Below are 27093 nucleotides of genomic sequence, written 5' to 3'. Positions count from 1 at the left end.
ATTTGTCAAATCAGAAATAAAACCTGGCAACGATGGTATTCTAAATTGTGCTTCTTTAGCTAAAAGCATGCTAAAACAAATTCACACTGGTTTTCTATATCAAAAAAATGTAATTGCTCTTATACTGTTTTCCATTCAACCAGTCGCCATATTTAGCATTACAATTTTCCTATTCTTATGTGAAGTTACATTTATGCATTTGGCAGACACTTTTATCCAAAGCGACTTACAGTGCACTTATTACAGGTACAATCCCCCCGGAGCAACCTGGAGTTAAGTGCCTTGCTCAAGGACACAATGGTGGTGGCTGTGGGAATCGAACCAGCAACCTTCTGAAGTTATGTGCTTTAGCCCACTACACCACCACCACTCCTAGTTATGACTCATCTCATCCTTATAGTGTCTATGACATGACCAAAATAGTATTTTTCCCTGTTCATTCAACCTGTATAGGAAGTGTTGGTTCCTTATAAAGTTATCACTCATGTAGTCACTCTAAGACACATCACATCTTTAAATGTTTCACAAATTTCACATGACAAAGATTCTAAACATAAAGTTTGCTCACTGTGACATATTTGGGCAATTCTTCTTTAAATGTCTCTGTAGATTACTTAATGTGCTAAAACTCCTCCCACATTGAGTGCAGTCATATGTCTTCTCTCCAGTATGCACTTTCTCATGTGTTATCAGGTGTGTTGGATAAGCAAAACTACTTACACAATGTGAACACTTGTAAGTTTTTTCTCCCACATGAACTCTTTGGTGCCGTTTTAAGCTGCTGATTCGGCCAAAGGCTTTTCCGCACTCTGAGCACACATGAGCTTTCACACCAGTATGTATTAACTGGTGCTGTTTAAAATTGCTCAGCAGTAAAAAACTCATTCCACAAAGAGAACACAAGTAAGGCTTCTCATTACCATGAATTTTCAAGTGTGCTTTTAAGTGTGATGAACAGACAAATTTCTGACCACACTGATCACAGTTAAACGGTCTTTCTCCAGAATGATAGCGCTGATGAATTTTGAGATATCTTGCCTGAAAAAAACTTTTGCCACACTGAGAACACTGGTGTAATTTCTCAACTGAATGACATTTCATGTGAGCTCTCAGGATTGTTTTATTTCTGAAACTCTTCCCACACTGAGCACATGCTAATCGTTTTTCTCGAGTGTGATTTCTAATGTGAATTTTGAGGCTTCTTTTATGTTTAAAACACTTTCCACACTGAAGGCATGGGAAAGGTCGCTCTTCAGAGTGAATTTTTATGTGGCTTTGAAGATTTATTTTATGCGTGAAACTCTTTCCACACAGATTTTCAGTTTTTGTTCTTCGAGTTCTTTTTTGTGAGAATTTCTTTTTAGTCTGTGAGCAAATGTCAGACTTTTCGGCACTTACAAAATGATCAGGTTTCTGATACCGATGTTTCTCCTCAACTTCAGTCAGTTCTTGTCTTTCCTTTTTCAGCTTCATCAGATCTAAAATGAAAATATAAAATAGTCAAAAATCAATACGAGTGGCATAAATGTGAAAAGAAATTACATAAAAGAGAACATTATCAATAGCAGAAAGCAACAGAGGAAAATAATTTATTTAAATGTGATCTTTTTAAACTAAATTTCATTCTTCTGTTCAGGGGCTTTTCCCTTGAAAACACGACAAACAGGATATGAAATTAACTTTTTGGGCTGGTGAATGCCCACCTAGATTTTTTACAACCCATTTTACCCATTCAAATATATAGTGACATTATTATTAGATATTATTAACACATTTGCATGTATGATCAAATCGGTCTGATTAAACTATGCTGGGCTCAGAGGCCTACGATCGAACCAGTGTGATCTGCATTCACACAGCTCTTTATCAGCAGAGAGGGCATCTCGCCTGGATATCTCTCCTGAAACAGGTAAAAAGTATTGTAGGAATACTCATTCAGTACTTTCACGAGACCTAACTGAATATTTGTTGGAAATTTGTTCATACTACATAGTGGCAAGGCTAGGTCGCATGTTTCCCCAACTAAAGTTTGAGGATCCAGATAAATTGAGAGGGGAGTTCACAGACTACCAGGTCACAGACAGCAAAAAGTTGCCCCAGGAGCAGAGAGTTGACAGATTCTGGGGTCTTATAGTGAGGAATGAGACCAGGTTCAGTGAGCTGGCTAGACTGATGAAAGCATTGCTCTGCATTCCCCATAGCAATGCCTCCTCAGAGAGGAGTTTCAGCATGGTGAAAAAGATAGTTACATTAAAATCGCATGAGCATGAATAACAGCACTCTTTGCTCTCTCCTATCCTGCAAAATAAACCACACCGGTTTGGTTTCAAAATACACTCCGTCCAAGAGGGCACTGAGAGCAGCAAAATCTGCCACATAAAAAAAGTGAGCACATATTCATGTTTACAAAACATACTGTACTTATGTTTACAAAAGAGAGACAGTTATTGATGCTCAAGGAATGAACTGTAAATAAATGTGTTAAATTAGTTTGTACCACAGTGTTATGTGTTTGTACCAGTGTTAAAAACTGTGATGTTTTGTTGTAATAAAATGACAAATAAAAAAATTAAGAAATATTAATAAATTAAGTTATGTTTTCATTTATGGGTATTGCAATGTAAATAATACACTTAACACGTGCAGTACACTTAACAGCATGAGCCTACCTCTTACAGCATGAAGAGGTAGGCTCATAACAAACCCCCCCAAAAATCAAAAATCTCCCGGATTTTGAAAACCAAATGTTGACAGGTATGGCTTAAAGACGAGTTTAAAACGGCAGATGTAAATTGGGGACATGAAATGTAGCAGACTTTGGAAAGATGGGTATCATTTATCTCAGAATGGTGTAACAAAATTTTTTTTTTACATTAAGTGGCACTGTTGCAAACTGCTAAAGTAAGTTCAGGGCATAGTGCTTGATGTTTAACAAGTTTTGTTTTAATATGACAAACCGTTGGTATGATAGTGTTTTATTTTGTTTCATGCAGTGCTTTTTATTATCCGATTCCGTATGACCCAAAAATAAAATAAAAATCACTGAGCAGAAGTTATGGGAAAAATATATATATTTTTTTTATTTCTTGGCCCATAGGTAGTGCTGTTGCCAAACTTGCCATGTACCCCAAGATCATGGTCTTAATAAAGCATATCAATCATTGTTTCAATAGGACAAAGCATTGTTGAGATACAGCTTTACTTCCTGTTTGCCATCTTTGCTGCTGAATTCATTGATGTGATTTAAGAAAACGGTTTGGTCTATCAAAAAGCTTTTGATAACTTTTAGCCAGCAGTGTCTCGTAGTGCTCAAACACAAATTTGAGAAAGATCCGATGAAGGCTGAGGACCAAGTTTGCAACAGTAATGTTTTAAGATGACTGCCAAAGTAGTGGGTGGATTCTCAAATATAAAAATATGACAGATGGATTAGATCTACCAGTCCAAAATAAGCAGTTTAAACAAGTTGTTTGGGAGCGTGTGGATATCTTAACTGAGGGTTATCAAAGATGATGAATATCCACTGTTTACAACACATCCTAGAAATGGGACAGGATGTCAACTAGTTGTCCTACAACCAACAAGTTCAATATTTCTTGCCGTGTTGCTTATAAAGGAATGAATTGAGAGATGCAACTTCTCGTAGTGTTTAAGCATGCTGACAGCGTGCTTTTGCGTGCAGCTACCATCAACACAGAAAACTCTAAAAATAAATCTCAATTCATCCTCTTTATTGAAAGCGTTGCTTGTGTATAAATTCACTGCATTTAACAATACATTTCAATCAGAATAAATTGCCTTCTGTGGGTCATGCTCCCGTTTTTATGCATAGTCCTCAGGTTTGTGAGGTGTTGTGATGAGATTAAAGGACAGTATTGTTCTGCAGTCTGTTGCTAATTCTTAATGGTGGAATGTCTGTCAAATAATGGATGACTTTAATAAATAGTTGCAAAAGAAATAAGGCCCTGTGACTCCAAGTACTTGGGTTACATTGAAATGCATCATTCTGCACCAGGGATGTACATGGAACACCTCTTACATTAGAAATTTGATAGTGTTGTACACTTAAATGTTACAATTATTTAGCCTATTCAATTGTTGTACTAAATATACAGTATATCAGTTATCCAATTGTAGGGCTGCACTTAGCATGTATACATCCCAAAGAATCACATCTGCCAACATGTTTAATTGTGATATAATTATATGGCAGCCCGAGAAAGGAAGTTTTACATGTTGGAAAAGTAAATGAATAACGATACTAAATGAGAAAAAAACAGAAAAAAGACAGAATTGAAATTTTTAGGTGCATTATTCCTTTCACACTCTACAGCAGTCCTTGAATAAAGTAAAGATACTGCCTTCCACACCTGGAGTTCATGAGTTCGAATCCAATTCTGAGTGCATCCCAGGGCATGCAGGTCTCCTAAGCAACCAAATTGGCCCGGTGGCTAGGGAGGGTAGAGTCACATGGGGTAACCTCCTCGTGGTTGCTATAATGTGGTTTGCTCTTGGTGGGGCACATGGTGAGTTGTGCTTGGATGCAGAGGTAGATGGCATTAAGCCTCTGTGGTAACGCACTCAACAAGCCATGTGATAAGATGCGTGGATTGACGTCTCAGACACGGAGGCAACTAAGATTCGCCACCTGGATTGAGGAAATCACTTAATTGGGAATTGGGGGGAAAAAAGGGAGAAAAAAAAACAAAACAAAAAACAGATTGGGCACCAACCTTTTTGCTCCTCAGTATCTTCTTCATTCTTCAGTCTGAATGGTTCTGAAATACTGACGTCTTCACTCTCCTCTTTAAACTCCTCTTTAACAAACTCCATCTTCAGCAGCATGTCAAGCAGATTTAATTCTAAGGGTCAGATAGTATGGACATTTTTCCAATGAGAAGGTGCTATCTCATGATTATTCATGACATTTTCATAAAACAGGCACTTCAAACTTTTAAGGCCAAAGTATATTTCGGTTTTCCCCATTGCTGATAGCTCCGGCCCAGATTTTCTAGACCCATGGATGCGGTCCTACTCTGTGAGCATCGTTTGCACATGCGCTGCCATTGACTGTACTAAAAGAGTATCACAAATGCACTGTAGTGGGCATGTGTCTAACACATGAATTTTTTGCTCGCTGTCAGAAAAGTATACTTTGAAAGGCACCGTGGTTGGCCGGGTGCGATCAGATTCAATCCGGAACACAGAAAAAAAAGTTTGCTCAAAAGTTTGCATGCCCTGGCAGAAATTGTGAAATTTTGGCATCGATTTTGAAAATATGACTGATCATGCAAAACATTCTTTTATTTAGGATAGTCTTTTATATAAATAAAAATCTTTTATTTAAGGTTAGTGATCATATGAAGCCATTTATTATCACATAGTTGTTTGGCTCCTTTTTAAATCATAACGATAACAGAAATCACCCAAATGGCCCTGATCAAAAGTTTACATACCCTTGAATGTTTGGCCTTGTTAACAGACACACAAGGTGACACACACAGGACTGAATGGCAATTAAAGGTTAATTTCCCCACACCTATGGTTTTTTAAATTGCAATTATTGTTTGTGTATAAAGAGTCAATGAGTTTGTTAGCTCTCACATGGATGCACTGAGCATGCTAGATACTGAGCCATGGGGAGCAGAAAATAACTGTCAAAAGACCTGCATAACACGTTAATGGAACTTTATAAAGATGGAAAAGGATATAAAAACATATCCAAAGCCTTGAAAATGCTAGTCAGTACTGTTCAATCACTTAAGAAGTGGAAAATTCAGGGATCTATTGATACCAAGCCAAGCCAAGGTCAGGTAGACCAAGAAATATTTCAGCCACAATTGCCTGAAGAACTGATCAGGATACAAAGAAAAATCAACAGGTAACCATTCATACACGTGAGTAGGGCTGGGTATCGAGTTCGATACATTTTAGGCACCGACCGAATTGCCTCTAAACAATCGAGTATCAAAAAATGTCTTGTCATTCGGTACCAAATTTCGATACCAAAGGGGTTCATCTCGTCAACGTCAGTGAAAAATATGTAGCATGCTAGATGTGCCCAAATCTAAAAGTGCCAGTGATTTGGCAGTGTTTAGGCATCAAGGAAAAACACTATTTTACTCCGGTTATGCCCAGAGATGCTGCTCACACATGCGGCTGTAGTGTGTATGCGTCCCAACACCCATAGATGTAAAAGGTGTGGAAAAGATCAAAAGTGTGGCTGCATTTCACCAGGCTCGATGGCAACCGCGCACGATGCAATATTTGCGACAAGATTATTGCTGCCAAGACCGGCAACACGACAAATCTGATGAAGCACTTGACAGTGCACGGAATAAACTTAAAGAGCAGAAAATTGCTCCATCTTCGACTGCAAGAAGACAGAGCCGGTGCAGTCATCCTCTAAGCGTCCTCCCGCCATAGAACTTCCTTGAACATGCCCACCACACGAGTCCTTCAAAACTACTGATGAATGCAGCAGTGCTATGACTGGGACTCCGACAGGTAATGTTAACGTTTAGCAAACAAACCAACAAACAAAATCGGCAAACTTGTAGTGGTACATGCTTGTATACTTGTTAAATTAACGTTTCTGTGCGCGATGACATAGTCCTATAAACTGGGCCTACGTAACGTTAGATATTGTTTGGATGTATGGCTAGCTAAATCGATGCTAAAAAGGCTTTAAGGTTGACTGTAACTCGCATTAAACTAGTTATCTTGTTAAACCGTACTTATCCTTAGGGTTGCCTGGATTAAGTTTAGCTTTCTTTTTTTTTCCATATCACATTAATGTTATAGCCTCTGCCGACCCTGGCATGAGGAGACCAGAGGTTCAGAAGAGAGTCTGTAAAAAAAAGCTCAACAAACTGAAAAAATAAAAATTACATAAAGTTATGTTTAAAACTTGTAAAAACTGATTTTATAAAATTGGTATCAAAATCAAGATATCGGTATAGAAATGTTTTGAACAATACCCAGCCCTAAATGTGAGTGTTGCCACCTATGGCAGAAATAGTAAGAATACTATGGTAGTATGCCATCACCAAGGTGTTTATTCTGACACCTGCAGTTCCACAAAACTCTCACAAATCCATGTTTTTATAAGAGTATATCAAAAAATAAAAAAATAAATGTTTTTATTATTATTGAATCCTTTTTAGTATTTAATTAATATAGACTTATATTGGACTTTCATCATGTACACACGCACTGTATTAAGCGGCATGTATTCTCTATGAATATGGTTAGTTCATCTGCACTTAAAGAGCAAACGTCGCGTGATCTGCTGCATGTGACCGTTAAGGAAACAGGGATGCGCAAATTGTCCAGTTTGACTGCTATCTTTTTCAACTTCTTCCCCGACTGCACTCGGCAAATCGAGATACCGTTCAAGTCGAACACACCTTATTGGATTAGTCCATATGGACCATACATCTGTTCATGCGCGCAAATGCTCGAGCGTCCCCGTTTATCTCCTTTCATTCATAGATAGTTAGATATGATGCGTCCTGTCCTAAATATAGTCACATGTTTAACACGTTGTTTCATTATTTACTAGATTACAGGAATACATAGCTTTAATTGATAATATAGTGACTTCTAAGAGATTATCAATATTACGCACTTAAATCGTCTGATACAGGGGGGAATTTAAAATAAAAACGGGTAAAACGAACCAATTTCCTTACTTACAGCAACATATCTTCTTTAATTTGATCAGATATCTCAGTAAAACCTCCTTAAACAGGCGGAATCCACATGAAAAACAAATCTTTTTTTTCTTAACTTTCTTTTTGTTTGTACACAAAAGTTAAGTGCCTAGGTCTCCATGCAGGACAAGGGAAGAAAACAGATTTTATCCACAAAAGTTTCTCTTCAAAAGATTCAGTCGCGTCGCAGTGCTTATGACGTCACAGCATGTGTCGGAGATTCTTCTTCTTGTTTAATGGCTGTTCACTCTTAATATCATTACCGCCACTTAATGTACATAGCAGACTACATCCTGCACAAATGACGCTCTACTGACAATCTGACCCGATCCTAAATACATGGCGACCAGATTAATACAATTTTATAAATAAAAAAAAAAAAAAAATACACAAACAATATTTTAGGACAATGTCTTGTAAAACATTGTATCCAGGACCAATAAGGAGAGCTTACACCCTTCAGTGTTACAAAACAAAATCATCATCTTAAATCATGGGTAAATAATTTTTTTTTTTTTTCCTATCTCACCTAAATGCAAAGAGGAGCACTTTAAAATTAGAAATGGCAATCCAGGTAGTAATTTTTGGTAAGGACGTTCTTGAAACATTCGTTCCCCTTCTGTCGCTCTCTCCACGTTGTGTCAGAGATGCGACACTAGGGGTCTCTCTTGAGCGCCGATATCCACCTCTGATCTATGAAAAAAGGCCAATGAGAGTTGGCAGCTGGTATTTGCATGTCCCGCCCCCGGACATACGGGTATTTAAGCGGCGCAAATAAGGGAGTTCATTCAGAAAATTTCTTCGGAGCCAATGGTCGTGTCTGCAGTTGCTGCATACTACACACCGAGTTCCTGACATTCCTCTGCTGCATGCTGTTGGATTCTATGGCGCACAACAGCGGCTTTCTCCTGTTTGCACGGCTGTGCATTCCTGCCCCTGGGCGCATCGACAGTGCAGATTAAAAAAAGCTCTCATGAGTTTTTTTTTTTCACAAAAGAGTGATTTTTATTAAAAGAGTAAATTTCACTAAAAGAGCAAAACACAGCAGCGTTGAACGTCCTTTTAAGGACGCGTCTTTATAAAGATTCCATTCCGCCCCTGTGTTGTTCCTGGATGCGGTAGAGTGCTCTCAGCTTCAGTTGGCCACAGGCGTTGTCTCGTGTGTCTGGGTAGCGATCACTGGGTTCTCACTGCGAGAACATGACCATGACAACGTTGCGGTCGCGGCTTGCTTACAACCGTAAGCAAGCCACTCCAGCCGCCCCCCGCGTCGCTCCTTCTTCCCACGGGATTGAGGACGATGCGGTTGGCGATGGAGGCGATTTGAGGATGGCAGCGGGTGCAGCTCCGCCGGGTACGCCCCCTCGGACCACCCGCTCCCCGGCACGTTCGTTGACTCCCATCCGTCCTTGAGGCAATGGCGACTCGCCTTAAAGCCAGTCCGCCTACCCTCCTGACACCGAAGCAGATGAGCTCGCCGCGGCATCGGAGGGCACGGTATCTGACGCTGAGGACTCCCCTGGGCTGCCGCTTTCGGGCCTGCACCCCCAGGCTGAGGCCGACGCGCAGATGACTGACATGCTTTCCAGGGCAGCCACTAGCGTGGGCTTGGATTGGAACCCTCCATCCTCCCCACAGCCATCACGGCTGGACGACTGGTTCCTGGGGTCTGGACGCCGCTCACAGCCTCGTCCCACCCCAGTCCCATTCTTCCCGGAAGTGCATGATGAGCTGATGTCTTCGTGGAGAGCACCCCTCTCCACTCGTCACACCGCCACCTGCTCATCCACCCTCACCACCCTCGACGGCGGAGCGCGCCACGGGTACACGGCGATTCCCCAGGTGGATAGGGCAGTTGCCCTCCACTTGTGCCCCGGAAGTCCTACCACCTGGCGGGGCTGCCCTGTACTCCCTTCCTGGACCTGTAGAGCAACATCCTTGCTGACCGCAAAGGCCTACAGCGCCACCGGACGCACCGCTTCCGCCCTGCATGCCATGGCTCTCCTGCAGGTCCACCAAGCCAAGGCTCTAAGAGACATGCACGGGGGTGGCCCTGATCCCAACACGCTGCAGGAACTGCGCTCAGCGACCGATCTCGCCCTGAGAGTGGCGAAGGTCACAGCACAGGCACTCGGGCAGAAGATGGCCACGCTTGTGGTCCAGGAGCGTAAACAATGGCTGAACATGGTCGAGATGCGTGAAGCAGACAAGACTCGCTTCCTCAACGCTCCTGTCTCCCAGCTTGGCCTCTTTGGCGACACCGTCGACGACTTGGCCCAGCAGACGGAGGCCATCTCTCACATCATGCCTCGCCGCAAACCTGCCGCTACGGCTCATGTCCGGTCTGCTCGCCGAGGGCATCCTCCCGCGGCCAAGAAACCTTCTGCTCCACCTCAACCCGGGCCCAGCTCTCAGCCCCAGCGTCGAGCCAACCGCGGGAAGCGCACGGCCCCTGTCTCACGGACCCTCTCGAGGACCCAGAGGGCTCCCAGGAGCTCCTGAGATAGCCCACCCAGAGTCCAAGACATTAGCTCCGTAGGTGGTAAGACCGCTCCGTCCCCCGGTGGAGGGCTGGGAGGAGAATCTTGTGTTTTTTCATTGGCCCAAATTCTCAATAAAAGAGCTATTTCCTTTGTCTCTGGGTCACATGGCCCGCAAATGCCGTTCTCACGGCACTCTGCTTTCAGGCCTCAACAGTCCCGGCTTCCTGGATGCGGTGTCCCCGCCTTCAGCCCCAAGACTGTTCCCCGGCCGGCCGGTTCAGACGAGTCCAGAGGACGCCAACATCAGACCTCCTCCTTAGTCACGAACCCGCCCCCTGCTGGGTGCGTGGAGCAAGGTAAGTGCTTTGAGTCTATTCTCAGCACCAGAGCCTCGGGCCGCTTCTCTGCCTCCCGACGCCGCATTACCTGTTCCGCACCGCTGCGAAGCCCCGCCGGGTACATCCAAAATACTCGTCCCCTTGGTGCCCCTAGCACGGAGCTTAGAGGCGTGGCTTTCACTGCCCAGCCCGTCACGCTGGCTGCACCGGACCATTCGACTCGGTTACGCAATTCAGTTTGCCAGGTCTTCGCCCCCCTTCATGGGCGTTCATTTTTCCGCAGTACACGGCGAACATGCCCATTCCCTGTGCGAAGAAATCGCCTCCCTTCTAATCAAGGACGCGATAGAGCCTGTCCCTCCAACCTAAACGAAGAAGGGTTTCTAAAGCCCTTACTTCGTTGTACCCAAGAAAGGCGGTGGCTTACGGCCAATCTTGGACCTACGAGTTTTCAATCGGACCCTGTCCAAACTCTCGTTCAAAAAGCTCACTCAGAAACAAATTCTATCTGGCGTCCAGCATTGACGTTCGCAGTGGTAGACCTGAAGGATGTGTACGTTCGCCCTCGACACTGACCCTTCCTATGGTTCGCGTTCGACGGCCAGGCGTATCAGTACAAAGTCCTCCCCTTCGGCCTGTCTCTGTCCCCTCGCGTCTTCACGAAAGTCGCAGAGGCAGCTCTTGCCCCGCTCCGAGAAGCCGGCATACGCATACTCAATTACCTCGATGACTGGCTCATCCTGGCCCCCTCGCGAGAGTTACTATGCGCGCACAGAGACCAGGTGCTCAGGCACCTCAGCCGTTTGGGGCTTCAGGTCAACTGGGAAAAGAGCAAGCTCACCCCAGTCCAGAGCATCTCTTTTCTCGGTTTGGAGTTAGACTCAGTCTCAATGACAGCACGTCTCTCCAACGAGCGTGCTCAGTCAGTGCTGAAATGCCTCGCCTCCCTCAAGCCAGGTACCGTGGTCCCTCTAAAACGATTCCAACAGCTCCTGGGGCATATGGCATCCTCCGCAGTGGCCGAGCCGCTGGGGTTGTTGCATATGAGACCACTTCAGCACTGGCTCCAGACTCGAGTCCCGAGACGAGCATGGCACCGTGGCACGCACAATGTGAAAGTTACCACCTCCTGCCACCAAACCCTCAAACCCTGGACAGACCTCTGCTTTCTACAAGCAGGGGTACCCTTGCAGCAGGTGTCCCGACGCGTTCTGGTCACAACCGACGCCTTCAAATTTGGTTGGGGCGCCGTGTGCAACGGGCACACAGCCGCAGGCCGTTGGAACCGGGCCCCGCTGCGTTGGCACATCAACTGCCTAGAGCTGCTGGCTGTTTTCTTTGCCCTGAGAAAGTTTCTCCCATTAATTCGAGACAAACACGTCCTAGTCAGGACAGACAGCACCACAGTGGTAGCCTACATAAATCGCCAAGGCGGAGTACACTCCCTCCACATGTCACAGCTCGCCCGTCGTCTCCTCCTTTGGAGTCAGCAGCAACTCAAGTCACTGCACGCCACTCACATCCCCGGGAGGAGGCAGACCCAACCCTTGCGTTGCTGGGTCCAGTACGTGCTTTGCGTATCTATCTGGACCGCAAGTAGAGCACTAGACGCTCTGAGCAGCTCTTTGTCTGCTTCGGGGGACAGCGGAAAGGGAACGCTGTCTCCAAACAGAGGCTTGCCCACTGGGTTGTCGACGCCATTTCATTGCCTTATCACACCCAGGCCGTGCCCCCCCCTTGCGGGTCTGAGCTCACTCCACCAGGGGTGTTACGTCCTCATGGGCACTGGCCAGGGGCACCTCCCTAGCAGACATCTGCAGAGCAGCAGGGTGGGCAACACCTAACACTTTCTCGAGGTTTTACAACCTCTGTGTTGAGTCAGTATCGTCCTGTGTTTTCTCAGGTCCGAGCTCATAGAACTCGGTAACACGCTGACGTTCTGACCGGGTGAATCGCTTGCGCCTAGCGCCCTTTCCCTCAGCCGAGGTAAAATCTCCTCCGTTCCCAGGAGACCCCATCTTCGGGTCGCTGGTTGACTCCTCCCTAGCCCTGTTGGGTCCGCAGTTCAGCGGAGGAACTCGCCAACCCAAGCCACTACGGGTCCCCGAAGGCTACCCTGTACTGGAATAGGTGCTCCACAGGTAAGGCCTCCTGCTCGGACTCCCCCTGTGTGTAATTCCACGGTACTGTCCCCTCACGAGCGGACCCCCGTGTCTCCCTTAGGCAGTTACAGCTGCCTCGGTCACCGTGCTGTATGCTTCCCCCCTCTACGAGGCTGGATCTACCACCACACCAACTTTTCCACATGGGTCCTAACAGGCCATGTGATGCATTTGCCACTCTTTGCCTCCCCTGCCGGGTAGGTGTGGCCTCCGCAGGGTCTTCTCCCCCTGAAAGAAGGGCTAAGACCCCCTTCCCTCAATGCGTGTAAGGGCCCCGGCCGTAGTTACTCTATGCGAGAAACATAGAGAGAAAAGAGGCCCAGCCAGGCTGGCCCGTTCCCAAGTTGGTGACCATCACCTTGTTCCCCCTTTCAGGGTAACGAAAAGGATTCTGATGGCTTGAATGGGGCATTGGGGAAGGGTACGTGCAGCCTGATACAGTTGGTCGTCCTGCACATAAGAATACCTGCTCGCTCCTTTATCAGCAGTTTACGTACACGGCTCAGCGCATGGCACTTTTATAAGTGGACCCCTAGTGTCGCTTCTCTGACACAACGTGGAGAGAGCGACAGAAGGGGAACGTCTAGGTTACATATGTAACCTCCGTTCCCCGATGGAGGGAACGAGACGTTGTGTCTTCCCCGCCACGTCGCTGAGCCGAGCCACTGTTGTGGCCGGACCATTTCCGGCTCCTCAGAAAAATCCTGAATGAACTCCCGTATTTGCGCCGCTTAAATACCCGTATGTATTTATGTAAAAACTCTCATTGGCCTTTTTTCATAGATCAGAGGTGGATATTGGCGCTCAAGAGAGACCCCTAGTGTCGCTTCTCTGACACAACGTCTCGTTCCCTCCATCGGGGAACGGAGGTTACATACGTAACCTAGACGTTTTTGGTTGCAAGTAGGACTTTGGACACTCTAAGTTCCATTGATTAATTAATAATGAAAATAAGTCCAGCACATCATCACACACAACATGGAGTATTACATTAATATCCAAGTAACACATTTTAAGATTTAATGTTGTTCAAATATTTTTGTTGTAGCAGTTTCATAATTGCTATCATTCAAGTTTTGTACATCTATAATTAGAATATTGGGATGGGTATTGCATCTTAAGATTGAATCAATTAAATCAAGATTTTATACAAAAAATGTGTCAATATAAATCATTGTTTACATGCTACATATTATTTCATGTATCATTCACTTTTGTATCCATTTGATTTCCACTTTCAAATGATTAATTATTTGTACATGACATTTCTGACTCCACTGCACAATGTAAGAGCCTGACATGTCTTCAAGTGAAAAAGTGAAGAAAAATATGACCAATTATCTAAATTAGGCTAGATCAGCTGGAGGGATACATCCACAAAATGTGCATTAATCACAGGCCTCCATATATACACAATAACACATTGAAACCACAATAACTGTGCAACATGCAAGTCCTCTGTTCATCATAACATGTAGGGAGAACATGTCTTTATCCAGAGTTTGCTATTTTAAATGTTTAAAATGTCTCCACTCGCAACACATGAAAAGTACACCTCTCTCAAGACAGAATGTGCTAACCTACCTTTTGCCAGGTAAAATATATTTAAGATGATACTCCTAAACACTGGTCTTATATGTAGTAATGGATGGGAAACACACAAGATATAAATCCGCACACGCCTCCAGCTGAACAATTTTGCACGTCAGCTAAACTCAGAACAGCACACACACGGTGGAAATGCATCTTATGGGACAGTTTGCTTTTCTGAGGTAAGAAAGACACTTTTAATTCACAACAAAAAATATAAATGTATTAAATTATGAAAATAACATTAGAATATTTAAATATTTATTTAATACTTCACATATTTCTGACGCACTTTTAATTGAGTCTGACAGGAGAGGTTATGTTTTTAGTTTTTTGAGGTGAGACACTTATTACTTCACAACAAATAAAGACTAGTTGTAATAGTGTTGCCATGGCAACCAGACTGAACTCAAACTAGAGAGAACAGCAGCCGTCTCTGGTCAGTTATGCCACAAATTTCAGCAACCACATCAAATTTGTTAAATGACATGAACCTACTCGCCTTCTAGTTGAACTAGTAGTGAAATATTTATCTTCTCACAGTGCATCCTGGTTCCATCACTTCCCTAGGTAAATGGCACACACGTACACAGCCGTCCATGTGATGTAAAAGAAAATGGGACACATTGGACCAAACTACCTTATTCTACTGCTCCTAGGTCCAGTTCCGACACTCGCGTGCCCATTTTAGGTGCTTTCGACAGTGGAGGGGGGTCATCATGGGCACTCTGGTTCAGACCAGACGGGATAGCCTTCGTTGCCCTCGCACATCGATGAGCCTTGGGTGGCAAAAACCCTATTGTCAGTTTGTTGTTTGTCCCTCCTCGGACCACTGTCGGTAGGTACTCCCCACTGCTGACCGGGAGAACCCCACAAGCCTCGCCATTTCAGAGATGCTCTGACCCAGTCATCTAGCCATAACAATTTGGCCCTCGTTAAAGTCGCTCAGGTCTTTACTCCTGCCCATTTCTCCTGCATTCAACAGATTGACTATGAGAACTGATTGTTCTAATCTACCCAGACCTTGACATGTGGCCTTGTTAGGAAATTATAAATGTTATTTGCGTCACTGAAATTAAAGAACCAATTTCCTCCGAAATAATTTTACTATTTCGTAAGGAAATTGGTTCTTTAATTCACCAAAGTGGCATTCAACTGATCACAAAGTTTAGCTGGGACATTTTTGATGTAAAAATACAACACCATCACTATTTGAAAAAAGTAATGGGACAATTGGCTGCTCAGCTGTTCCATGGCCAGGTGTGTGTTATTCCCTCATTATCCCATTTACAAGGAGCAGATAAAAGGTCCAGAGTTCATTTCAAGTGTGCTATTTGCATTTGGAATCTGTTGCTGTCAACTCTCAATATGAGATCCAAAAAGCTGTCACTATCAGTGAAGCAAGCCATCATTAGGCTGAAAAATCAAAACAAACCCATCAGAGAGATAGCAAAAACATTAGGTGTGGCCAAATCAACTGTTTGGAACATTCTTAAAAAGAAAGAACACACCGGTGAGCTTAAGCAACACCAAAAGACCTGGAAAACCACGGAAAACAACAGTGGTGTATGACCGAAGAATTCTTTCCCTGGTGAAGAAAACACCCTTCACAACAATTGGTCAGATCAAGAACACTCTCCAGGAGGTAGGTGTATGTGTGTCAAAGTCAACAATCAAGAGAAGACTTCACCAGAGTGAATACAGAGGGTTCACCACAAGATGCAAACCATTGGTGAGCCTCAAAAACAGAAAGGCCAGATTAGAGTTTGCCAAACAACATCTAAAAAAGCCTTCACATTTCTGGAACAACATCCTATGGACAGATGAGACAAAGATCAACTTGTACCAGAGTGATGGGAAGAGAAGAGTATGGAGAAGGAAAGGAACTGCTCATGATCCAAAGCATACCACCTCATCAGTGAAGCATGGTGGTGGTAGTGTCATGGCGTGGGCATGTATGGCTGCCAGTGGAACTGGTTCTCTTGTATTTATTGATGATGTGACTGCTGACAAAAGCAGCAGGATGACTTCTGAAGTGTTTCGGGCAATATTATCTGCTCATATTCAGCCAAATGCTTCAGAACTCATTGGACGGCGCTTCACAGTACAGACGGACAATGACCCGAAGTATAATGCAAAAGCAACCAAAGAGTTTTTTAAGGGAAAGAAGTGGAATGTTATGCAATGGCCAAGTCAATCACCTGACCTGAATCCGATTGAGCATGCATTTCACTTGCTGAAGACAAAACTGAAGAGAAAATGCCCCAAGAACAAGCAGGAACTGAAGACAGTTGCAGTAGAGGCCTGGCAGAGCATCACCAGGGATGAAACCCAGCGTCTGGTGATGTCTATGCGTTCCAGACTTCAGGCTGTAATTGACTGCAAAGGATTTGCAACCAAGTATTAAAAAGTGAAAGTTTGATTTATGATTGTTAATCTGTCCCATTACTTTTGGTCCCTTAAAAAGTGAGAGGCACATATACAAACTGTTGTAATTCCTACACTGTTCACTTGATTTGGATGTAAATACTCTCAAATTAAAGCTGAAAGTCTGCAGTTAAAGCACATCTTGTTCGGTTCATTTCAAATCCATTGTGGCGGTGTATAGAGCCAAAAAGATTAGAATTGTGTCGATGTCCCAATATTTATGGAGCTGACTGTATGTCTTTAATTCAAGCTGTCAAATCACAAAATGGCATACTTGTAATTGAAAATACATTATGTAGGCTATATGAAAGATACACATAAAGAATATATCATCCAGTGATGGCTAAAGTAAATAATCTTAGTCCATTTATAACGATTCTGGTCTAATTTAATGGAAAACTATGCGAGTTGAACTGTGTGGCACTATGACCCTGAAGAACCAGAGTTTGCGCAAGCTAAACTCAAACTTGCCTGGGTTACACTGAAACTGGCTTTGTGCAACAGGCTTCTAGTGGTGTGGATGCAGCATCATTTAAACGCAATAGTTTTCGGTTTCAAATGCTATTGTAGAAACTTCGTATTCACAGTCAGTTATGATTACTTTAATCAATGAGTGAAAGTGTCAAATAACAGGACGGTTACTGAGATTAAGTGAGTAGTATTCATCTGGTCATGTGATTCTGGCAGCCCCCATGTGCGGACCCTCTCCATGTTGAATAAAACAGCTTTTATAAGGTGTGGCAGGGCGGAGGGCGGGGCCGGGTAGTGATCCTACACACCCGGTCCCGTCCTCTGCCCTGCCACATAAGGATACTGATATAACTGGACAGTTCATTTTAATGTGAATGGTCAAGACTTTATACATATGTTTCAAAATTACAATTAATTTATTTAGTAGTAAAACTTTGTATTTTTAATTAACGAGTTCACCTTCAAAGATGAATCAAGAATAAATACAAACCTCTTTGTTCTTCAGTATCTTCAGTTTTTATTCCACATGTTTGTGTAATACTGATGTCTTCACACTCTTCTTTAATAAACTCCATCTTTACAGCAGTTTGTCACACAGATCTCAATCGTTTCATCTGGAGTTTTTTCCGTATCTGGAAACTTTTCTTCTTTACATTGAAGATGTTGGCAAAATCAACAGAAATAAAAAGAAATGTGAAATCATTCTTTCTGTTTCTCATGTGGAAATGTGGAAAGCAGCACAGAAAATAACACAAACATGTTGCAGCATTGAGAGAACAACTATCAGAACTTCACAAAAAACATTACGATGATATTTACATTCGGTAATAATTTAGACACACTTATTTCATATTAATACATTAATACTATCTCAATAATATTAAAACACATTTAAAACACCTTAAAATCAATTTAGAATGTTTTGTATAGTTTTAAATCCATTAAACTCTGAAACACACAAACCTTTCTGCCGTCAATCAACAACAAGAGAAGTCAGCCTTTATGACATCACTAACGTGCATGGCGGAGAAAAAAAATAAAAGTCCTTTCACTCAGAGACATTTTGGCTAAAACTACAAAATGAATATAATAAATTAAATATAGCCATCAAATCCACTACAGAGATGGTAGGCACAAGATAAATCACACTTCAGCAAACACATGAACGTTGTGGTGACATACATAGAAATATAAAATATGTGGGAAGGCTGTAGCAATTTTGTTGTGCAACTTTCAGCAACTGCTGTGAGATGATGTTTCAGCCACATTTGTTTATTCTTGATACGTTAGCAACATATTACTTATATTACCCATAATTTTTTGTGGTTAATGTTTTTCAATAATCACTCATAAAGCTTCAAAATAAAATAGCAAATTATGAAATAACCTTTTTTATATTGTGTGGAGATGGGGGTGTGGTCATGTGTCTGACTGCGGGAGAGTGGTAAGGCTCGTCACCTGGGTAACACCTGTCTCATTATAGTGATGGCAGAGGGAGACTTAGGGTGCTTTAACGCTGGCAGTTTAGTTAGAAACGGAGCACGGTTCATATGATAAATTGGTAATGTGAAAGCTGTCATGTGGACTGAGAAGCGCACGGTGGTACCGAACCAGAGACTACCTGTAGGCGGTGGTCTGTGTTTTGCAATGGATCTGTAGCGCGATTCGCGTGAATGTGAAAGCAACTCGGACTTGGGTGCGCACTCGTTCAGGAAGTAACCTGCACATGCGTTTTTCATTCCTGAAAGTCCCAAAAAGTAATGACACCACATTGACTTACAAGTACAATCAACACTATAAATACTGTCTGTCTGTACAATCAACATTATAAATAACTGCCTGTCTGTCTATCTATTTTATAAATACTATATATGAATACTATTTTAGGTTATAAATATAGGGTATAATAGGGGATGACCGTGATGATAACTTCAACTTGTACATGAGCGTAAGCATGCAGTGTAAACAAAGATGCAAATTAATTCCTTGCATCTCCTCAAAATTCCAGTCTCCTCAAAAAAATGCTGTTTTCGAGCAGCAGCAAGCCACCTTCCCCTGGACATCTGATGAGTTACGGCATGAAGCGCACATATCCGCAGTTGTTGTTCACTCCGCTGTGCATAATGGGACAAAAAATATCAAAAACACAGAGAGTCGCGTTGTGTTCTCAATGTGTGTTTTTGATGACATAAGATGAATGCAAATGGACCAGGGTTCGATAAAATCAAGTGAGTGTGAAACCAGACCAACGCTTCAGGGGGCACCGGGAACAATCGCACACTGAATTGGACCACAGCAAACGTGCCAGTATGAAAGACCCCATAAAGGCCACCAGGTCACCACAGAAGGAGAGAGAGAGAGTCAATGAGCTTGAAGCTTACTGATGATTGGACTGTGTGTTCCAAGAAAAGGATATTTGTGTGACCTGATTGAATAAAAATACTTTTTTTAAATACTGTGAATCTGGATATAAAGGGAAAAGGAAATAAAAAAAAAACCTTGCCTGCACTGCTTCATTGACTCCTGTCTTCTCCATTCCCCAAATAACTTTTTACATATTGTTAATATATAACATTGTTCTTTAAATGATTTAGAGTAAATTAATAAATTATAATCAGCAAGTGCCCGTGTAAATGTTGGAGAGTAATAATGCAACATAGGGTCATAGATCATTACCTTTATTAATACATATTACAACGGTATTGTTATTATTGTATTTGCACTACTTCAAAGTATTTATTAGTAAATATTATATATATAAAACATGTAGAACATATTAGGTAAAGAATAAGTTGCATAACAAAACTATACGGATAACAACTTCACAACCTTAAAGCTTCACTCATGGAAGCCATGGAAGTCTCCCAGGGCGGAGCAAGGAAAGGCTCGATGAAGGGAGGCGGAGCCGTGGGAGGCGCAACGAAGGGAGGTGGAGCCAGCGGAGACTCGACGATAGCTGGCAGCGACTGAGAACAGACTTCCGTGGTCATGAGCATAGGCAGAGACTGGGGAGAAGGTGTCCTTTTCCGGACAGCTGGAGCAAGGAGCCGTGGAAGGCTTGGAGCAAGGAGCCGAAGGGGCAGGTTTTGGCCCAGGGTACCCCCATAATCCACTGTGTAATGGAAACCGCAAAGTTCCAGAGCCTTCTCCACATATTCACAGAGGGTTCAGTGAGGATCAGCTGTCGGCATCAGTTCCTTCAGTGCACTATTCAGACCAGTCCAGAAGAAAACCACCAGAGAGCGGTCTGGATAGTGCACTAAATTCGCTAATTCTAAAAACTCAAGGATATGATCCTTAACTGGATGGTCCCCTTGCAGAGTAGCAGAATTCGGACAGCCGCTAGATCTATGTGGGACAGTTCTTCTATCACGTGTAGTAGCTAAGATTAGATGGGAAACAGGATTTCTTTGCTGGCTTTAATAAAAATTATGACAGTGAAACAACCAACGGGAACTCAAAACAACAACAAACAAGAATTGACAAAGGAAAAACTAGAGGGTATTTATACATACAAAAGCTAATGAGGGAATGGAAAACAGGTGAGAACAATAAGGAACAGGTGGCAGTGATGAGGGCAGTGCATACTGGGTAACATTGTTCAGGGGAAACACTTCAAAATAAGAGTGCTAGGAAACATGAGGGAGACAGGCTGTGACAGCCACAGCTTGCTTAAGTCACACAATAGTGTGAAAATGTGCAAAAAAAGATTTTTTTATAATCAATTGCTTCCTAAAAACATAATCATGGAGCAAAAAAGAAAATATATCAATCTCTATGCTTGGGTCTCAGAGGGGTTAAACCTAAAATACTAATTGTCCCTCTCCTTATTGGCAACTCAGACAGCCTTGAGATGACTGGACAGCTGAATAAGAGATACGTTAGTATAATGATCTATATACTATAGTTGCACATTCTGTTTAAGCTTGAGATGTTGATACCTCTATCTAATTTTAAGTAATAATTATGTACTTGTTATTTAATTTTAGGCCTTTATTGGGACTACAGAAAGTAGAAGTGACAGGAAATGATAGGGAGAAGTGTGGGGAGTGACATATGATGGATTTGATCTGAGGTTGCCAGCACACATGCACTGCCATGTCGGAGCATTTGCAGGCCACATCTATGACTACTTATTTTTTATTTATAATGAGAAGAGGACTAATAACCCATCCTGTGCATGTGGAATAACTGGTCATTGTAAAATTAAATATTTTGTTTGAGATTTTCTTTCACCCACCCATCCCTAACAAACATACCAACTCGTCCACAAAGAGCTTCCCATCAGTCTGCTTCTCTACTTATGTCTCTATAACTTTCAAAGAACATTATGTAGCTTCAGCAACAATACCTTATTCAGCTGTATTCGATTTTTGACGTGAATGAAACAAGGCTATGAGGTGTAAACCTAGTCTCTTCAATGGCATCTACTGTATAAAGCAGTTACACATATGTAAAATAAATAGTTTCCATATAAAATATATACTGTAGGTGTTACCTCATTAATATTGTAAAATATAATATTTCCATATACAACAATGTTTCTGTAAAATTATTAAATAAATGCTTAGTGTGTTATCACAAATTACCGTGATTGGTTTGTCCCGACCAGTGCAGAGAAAAATAACAGGTAAAATGTGACAGAATCTTTCTGAGTGCGTCGATATACTGCCTCAACAGCGCCCTATACATTCATATACGTCTTCATTATTATTGACACATTCAAAATACACAGTGAAGAGACTATCTTTTACAAAATACTTTAAGTTCGCTGGAAAACATGACCAGACAACTTAGGCTATCTTACATTCCTGTAAAGAAACTGAATGTCTGTGAGCGCATCTGAGTTGAAAGTGCATGTCTGCAGCCACACTCAATTGGAAAATTCAGACAGAAAAATCCCATAGAATTAACATCGCAAGTGATCAGTGATCATATCTCCAGATCAAAATGAGTGGGATCTTTTGACTCGGGCTAGCAAGCAGCCTTTAAATATCACAATCTAGGCATGTCCAAATCATTCAAAGCACCCTTGCACAGCTACATGACCAAGCCATCTCTTGCCAATAGCTCTTGGACTCTTACATTGAAATGTATCCCAGTGTTTCCATGATTCAACTGATCTGATCATACAGTAACCAGAAGAGATGAAATATAAGTACTACTGATTAATTATACGTTCAAATGTCCACTTATGCATATTAAAGTACTACTTCAGCTATGATGTTATGATTGAACAACGGATGTCAGAATTTTAATATTGAGGTTATAAACATTCAAATTATATATAGTTTATGCAGATAGTTTATATATTTGAAAAGTATACAGAATATTTAGGCGATTTGTTCCAAAAAGGTAACCGTTAAATTGGAGCAGACCGGAGCCAGTCCTCCGACCCTGTCGGATGGAATGCCCCTCTGCATTTTGGTGGCCGGTAGGGAACTCCTCCACTCCTGGCTGCAGCTCCTCTGTGTCCAGGCGGCCGGCAGCAACTCTTCTGTCCACCGGCGGATGGCAGCGGCTGCTCCTTTGGGTGGATGGCAGTGACGAGGACTCCACTACAGCACATCCCTCCGCCTCCCGCCACCATTTAGCAATGACAATCAGTAGAGCAGCTTGTGCTGATTGCCCACATTTGATACATATTTCTCCATCAAGAGGAGAGAAACACTGGCATGAGCCACAGAGGGATGAGAAGGAACTGAGAGATATCACCACCTGAGACGCCCTCACTGCCAGCCTCACCATTCCCTTCACGCACTCTGCCACTACCAGCAAAAACTTTCCCTGACTTCTGCACCTTCAACTACCCTCTTCGTTACCTAATTCTTTAATAAACAGCCCTCTGGGGTCCTTTTGGAAATCCATCAGCCTCATGTCTCTGTCAAAGCCTGCTACACCTTACAGACACACAATCTGTTGATCTTGTTTTGCCTTTAAACTTTCTTTTGAATAATCAGAGTTCCATAACAAAAAACAATGTATTAACTGAGTGGATATTTTTAGTACTTTTGCTAAATACCAACCTTTTTATTCAACAAGATGACATTGATTCCCTCTGCACTGCCTGCAATAAGATAAATCCAAACAATGACAGCTCTGACAGCTTTACATTGGTAAATTATATAGAACCACATCATGTTAACAGGAAAAGCTGGAAGAACCTTGAATATATTGTTACTTTAATTCTGGCTCAACTTTTGCCAAATGGGAAAACCTAACCTGCATCCCTGATGTCAGGAGTACCAATAACCTCCATTTAGAATATCACAGTGGATATTGCAGATTAGTTTATTTGATTTTTAATAGTCTAATGTAACCTAATGCTTTAAAAAAGTCACATGGTTGATAACTAAATGCACTATGTATTGCTTGACAAAACATACTGCCTTCTTTTCCATTTTTTTTTTTTTTTACACATTATGGTGCATTCTTATGTGTACTTTATGCACTATTTGAACCTGGTTTATAAAGGCGGTAGGTCTTTCAGCTAGGTATTTCTTGCCTGCCAAGATGAGCTACTAATGTTTCACTGTTAATGGCAGGCCCGTCCCTAGACATTTTGCTGCTCTAGGCCAAAAAAAAAAAGTTTTGGCAACCCTCGATACTTCCAAAAATGTAGGCTGATCTCTACGCACACATGAAATGTCACTACATCCCTGATGCACTACAAAATAAAACAATGCATGAAAGCAAAGTGAAACCTATTTACAAACTGAAGACAAGTTCAATGCTTAAATCACTGGGGCCTGGGTAGCTCAGCAAGTAAAGACGCTGACTACCACACCTGGAGTCGCAAGTTCCAATCCTGGGCATGCTGAGTGACTCCAGTCAGGCTTCCAAAGCAACCAGATTGGCTCAGTTGCTAGGGTGGGTAGAGTCACGTTGGGTTAACCTCCTCGGGGTCGCTATAATGTGGGGCACTTGGTGAGTTGTGCATGGATGCTACAGAGAATAGAGTGAGCCTCCACACACACTAGGTCTCCACGGTAACGCGCTCAACAAATGACGTGATAAGATGCGCGGATTGACTGTCTCAGATGCAGAGGCAACTGAGATTCGCCCTCCGCCACCTGGATTGAGGTGAGTCAATACACCACCAGGAGGACTTGGAGCACATGGGGAACTGGGAATTTTCAAATTGGGGAGAAAAGGGGATGAACCCCCCGTAATAACAAATAGCCACCCGTTACTATTGTGTAAGGTGGGTTGCCAAGGTGTTTATATTTAAGGGCAGAATTCCCCAGGAAGACAAAGAGCAATCGTATAATCTCTGTGATAATCAGCATAGAATCTTTCTTGCAAAGACACAGTCTCACACCCAAATAAGCAAGAATTGCCTCATTGTTCCCTGTCTGTCACACACTCGATGTTGTGTTAATGTAGTGACACTAGGGGTTCGCTCTTGAGAGCCCCAATCACTTTTGCTTTATTCAGAAAAGGCCAATGAAAATTGCCGAGTGGAATTTGCATGCTGCTCTCTGCCCTGGATATACGGGTATAAAAGGAGATGCATGCACCACTCATTCAGACTTGTTCTTTGGAGCCGAGCGCACGTGTGTTCGTCCCATCACCTTACTATTGCTGCTGGAATTACGGCATGTATCAGCGGTCAGGGGTTGTGCTTCCCCTGGGTGCTTGAGCGGCTGAGTCCACAGGTGTAAAAGAGTATATTCAAAAGAGTAATTTTCTCTAAAAGAGCTCGCACAAATGATTGGTGTCTTTTTAAAGAAGCCCTTCGACTTTGAGCTACTGAGTATGGCCATTATCTCTCCCCACCGGATGGTCTCGAGGGCTTGGGTCACCAGCACGCTGAGGTAGCTTTTGTGGAGTGTTCTCACGGTGAGAACAAGCTCATGAGAGCATTGCGGTCATGGCTCTCTTCCTTCTTCATGAAGCAGAGAGCCACTGTGACTGCTTCCCGGCCCGGTCCGTCCTGGGTTGAAACTCAGACGGCTGGGTCGGCGAGCACCGTGGGCGATCTGGATGTGGATATGGGAGTGTTTTCGCCAGCTTGCCGCCCCCCCCCCCCTCCAGCACGCTCGTTCTGCCTGGTAGAGTTCACGAATGATGTTGGCGGTCTGCTTCAGGGCAGATTTAATATCTCGTTCAGGGTTCGCGATGAGGATGAATTATTGGGCGGTAGAGTTTAGGACGAGCTTGCCCGGGTGGCTGCGAACTTAGGGCTGGAGTGGAACCCTCCACCCTGCCCTGAGCGTTCACGGCTGGATGATTCGTTTCTGGGCTTGGAGCGCAACTCGCGGCCACACATTTTGCTGGCTTGAGCCTTTCTTCCTGGAATTGCACAAGGAGTTTGCGAAGTCATGGAAGGTGCCTTTCTCCACCCAGACACACTTCGCTGGCTCGTCCACACTGACTTCCCTCGATGGTGGAGCAGCCAGGGGATATGTTGAGCTTCCCCAGGTCAAGCATGCCGTAGAGGTACACCTCTGCCCGCAGGGCACAGCAACCTGGAGGAACCGACAAAGGCTCCGTTACAAGGCATGTAAGTTTACTTTGTCGTTAGTGGCGAAGGCTTACAATGCCGCAGGTCAGGTTGTTTCTGCCCTGCATGCCATTGCCATCCTGCAGGTCTAACATGGCCAAGGCGCTTAAAGATCTACACGATGGTAGGACCGACCCAGGGTTCATGCAGGAACTGCGCACCGCGACCAACCTCACTCTACGGGTGATGAAAGTCACGCCGCAAGTCCTGGGCCAGCGACACCTGTGGCTCAACTTTACCTTGCGTGATGCCGCGAAGGTCCGCTTTCTCCCGGCAGGGACTCTTTGGCGACACCGTCGAGGACATCGGCCATCAGTTCTCGACAGTGAAGAAGCAGACGGAGGCCATTAACTGCCGTGGCGTGACTCGGCCGCAATACAGGCCTCCGAAGTCCCACGCCCCACCTGCCTCTTGTCAGAGCCCCTACTGTCAGAGCCCACACGCAGAGCCCACACCGCCTGCCCGTCAGCTGGCCGCCAAGAACCCTGGGCTTCGAAACGGCCCTGAGACATGCGACCCAAGGATGAGTCTACTGATTTTGACTGGCCTGACCTAGGTAAGCGTACGGACCCCAATCCCGTACCGTTGAAACAATTTCAAAGGCTCCTGGGGCATATGGCGTCCTCTGTGGCGGTACTCTCCCCTCGGGTTGATGAATATGAGACCGCTCCAGTACTGGCCACAAACTCGAGTCCCGAGGTGGACCCAGCGTGTGAATATCACGCCACAGTGCCGCCATACTTTCAGCCCTTTTATACAGGCAGGGTTTCCCTTAGAGCAGGTCTCGAGGCATGTCATGGTCATGACAGATGCATCAAATTCGGGCTTGGGCATCATGTGCAATGGGCAGGCAGTATCGGGGCTCTGGATAGGCTTCGGCTGTTGATTCAAGGCAAGCAAGTGTTGGTCCAGATGGACAACACAGCGACCATGGTGTACATAAACCACCAGGGTGGCGTAACTTGCCCACTGCCTCCTCCTTTGGAGTCAGCAGACACTGTGAGCCACTCACCTCCCGAGTGACCTCAATCGTGCAGTGGACATGCTCTCACGTCTTAGAAATTAGAAACTCTGAATCAAATGAAAGCTCTATGTTCTCACTTGTCTGAAGTCCTTGAAAATGAAAAATGAACGCTGGAAAAAAGTCCTGTATTTTTATTCAGTGATGCCTGTATAAACCCGGCTTAGTCTGTTCTAATCGCGAGTTTCACGGCCCATTAGGGCAGGCTTTGTTTTTGTTCTAACAGTGGGTATCTGTTAAAATGTGTCTTTTCATTTTGTACATCAGGGATATTACAATATTAACAAATACTTTACATGTTAGTCTTTGATACACATATTTTGTTATTGTCAATGGAGTAATTGAGTCTTATTTATGTTGATGCGAATTAGTGACAAAAT

The 27093-nt window shown here is 43.6% G+C and overlaps 2 protein-coding genes across 2 annotated transcripts in view; both read right to left on the bottom strand.

Moving 5' to 3' along the window:
• LOC127649498 (gastrula zinc finger protein XlCGF8.2DB-like) overlaps window positions 1-27093 on the bottom strand; it is a 162502-nt gene that overhangs the window by 53403 nt on the left and 82006 nt on the right. The gene's annotated exons all lie outside the window — the stretch shown is intronic.
• LOC127649502 (gastrula zinc finger protein XlCGF8.2DB-like) lies at window positions 565-7904 on the bottom strand. The gene is made up of 3 exons (XM_052134634.1): window positions 7699-7904; window positions 4734-4862; window positions 565-1478 (listed from the first exon to the last, which is right to left on the bottom strand). Exons 2-3 carry the CDS (start codon window positions 4843-4845, stop codon window positions 565-567), a joined length of 1026 nt encoding a protein of 341 aa, XP_051990594.1. The 5' UTR covers window positions 4846-4862; window positions 7699-7904.

This window comes from Xyrauchen texanus, chromosome 9, assembly GCF_025860055.1.
Source record: "Xyrauchen texanus isolate HMW12.3.18 chromosome 9, RBS_HiC_50CHRs, whole genome shotgun sequence".
In the NCBI taxonomy this organism is placed as follows: domain Eukaryota; kingdom Metazoa; phylum Chordata; class Actinopteri; order Cypriniformes; family Catostomidae; genus Xyrauchen; species Xyrauchen texanus.
This window is presented reverse-complemented; position numbering and strand designations above follow the sequence as displayed.

Excerpts from the sequence above, each read along its gene's own strand:
- LOC127649502 (XM_052134634.1), bottom strand. The coding sequence starts at position 4,845 with ATGCTGCTGAAGATGGAGTTTGTTAAAGAGGAGTTTAAAGAGGAGAGT. Across the intron at positions 1,479-4,733 it reads AGATACTGAGGAGCAAAAAG|ATCTGATGAAGCTGAAAAAG; the intron begins GTTGGTGCCCAA and ends TTTTCATTTTAG.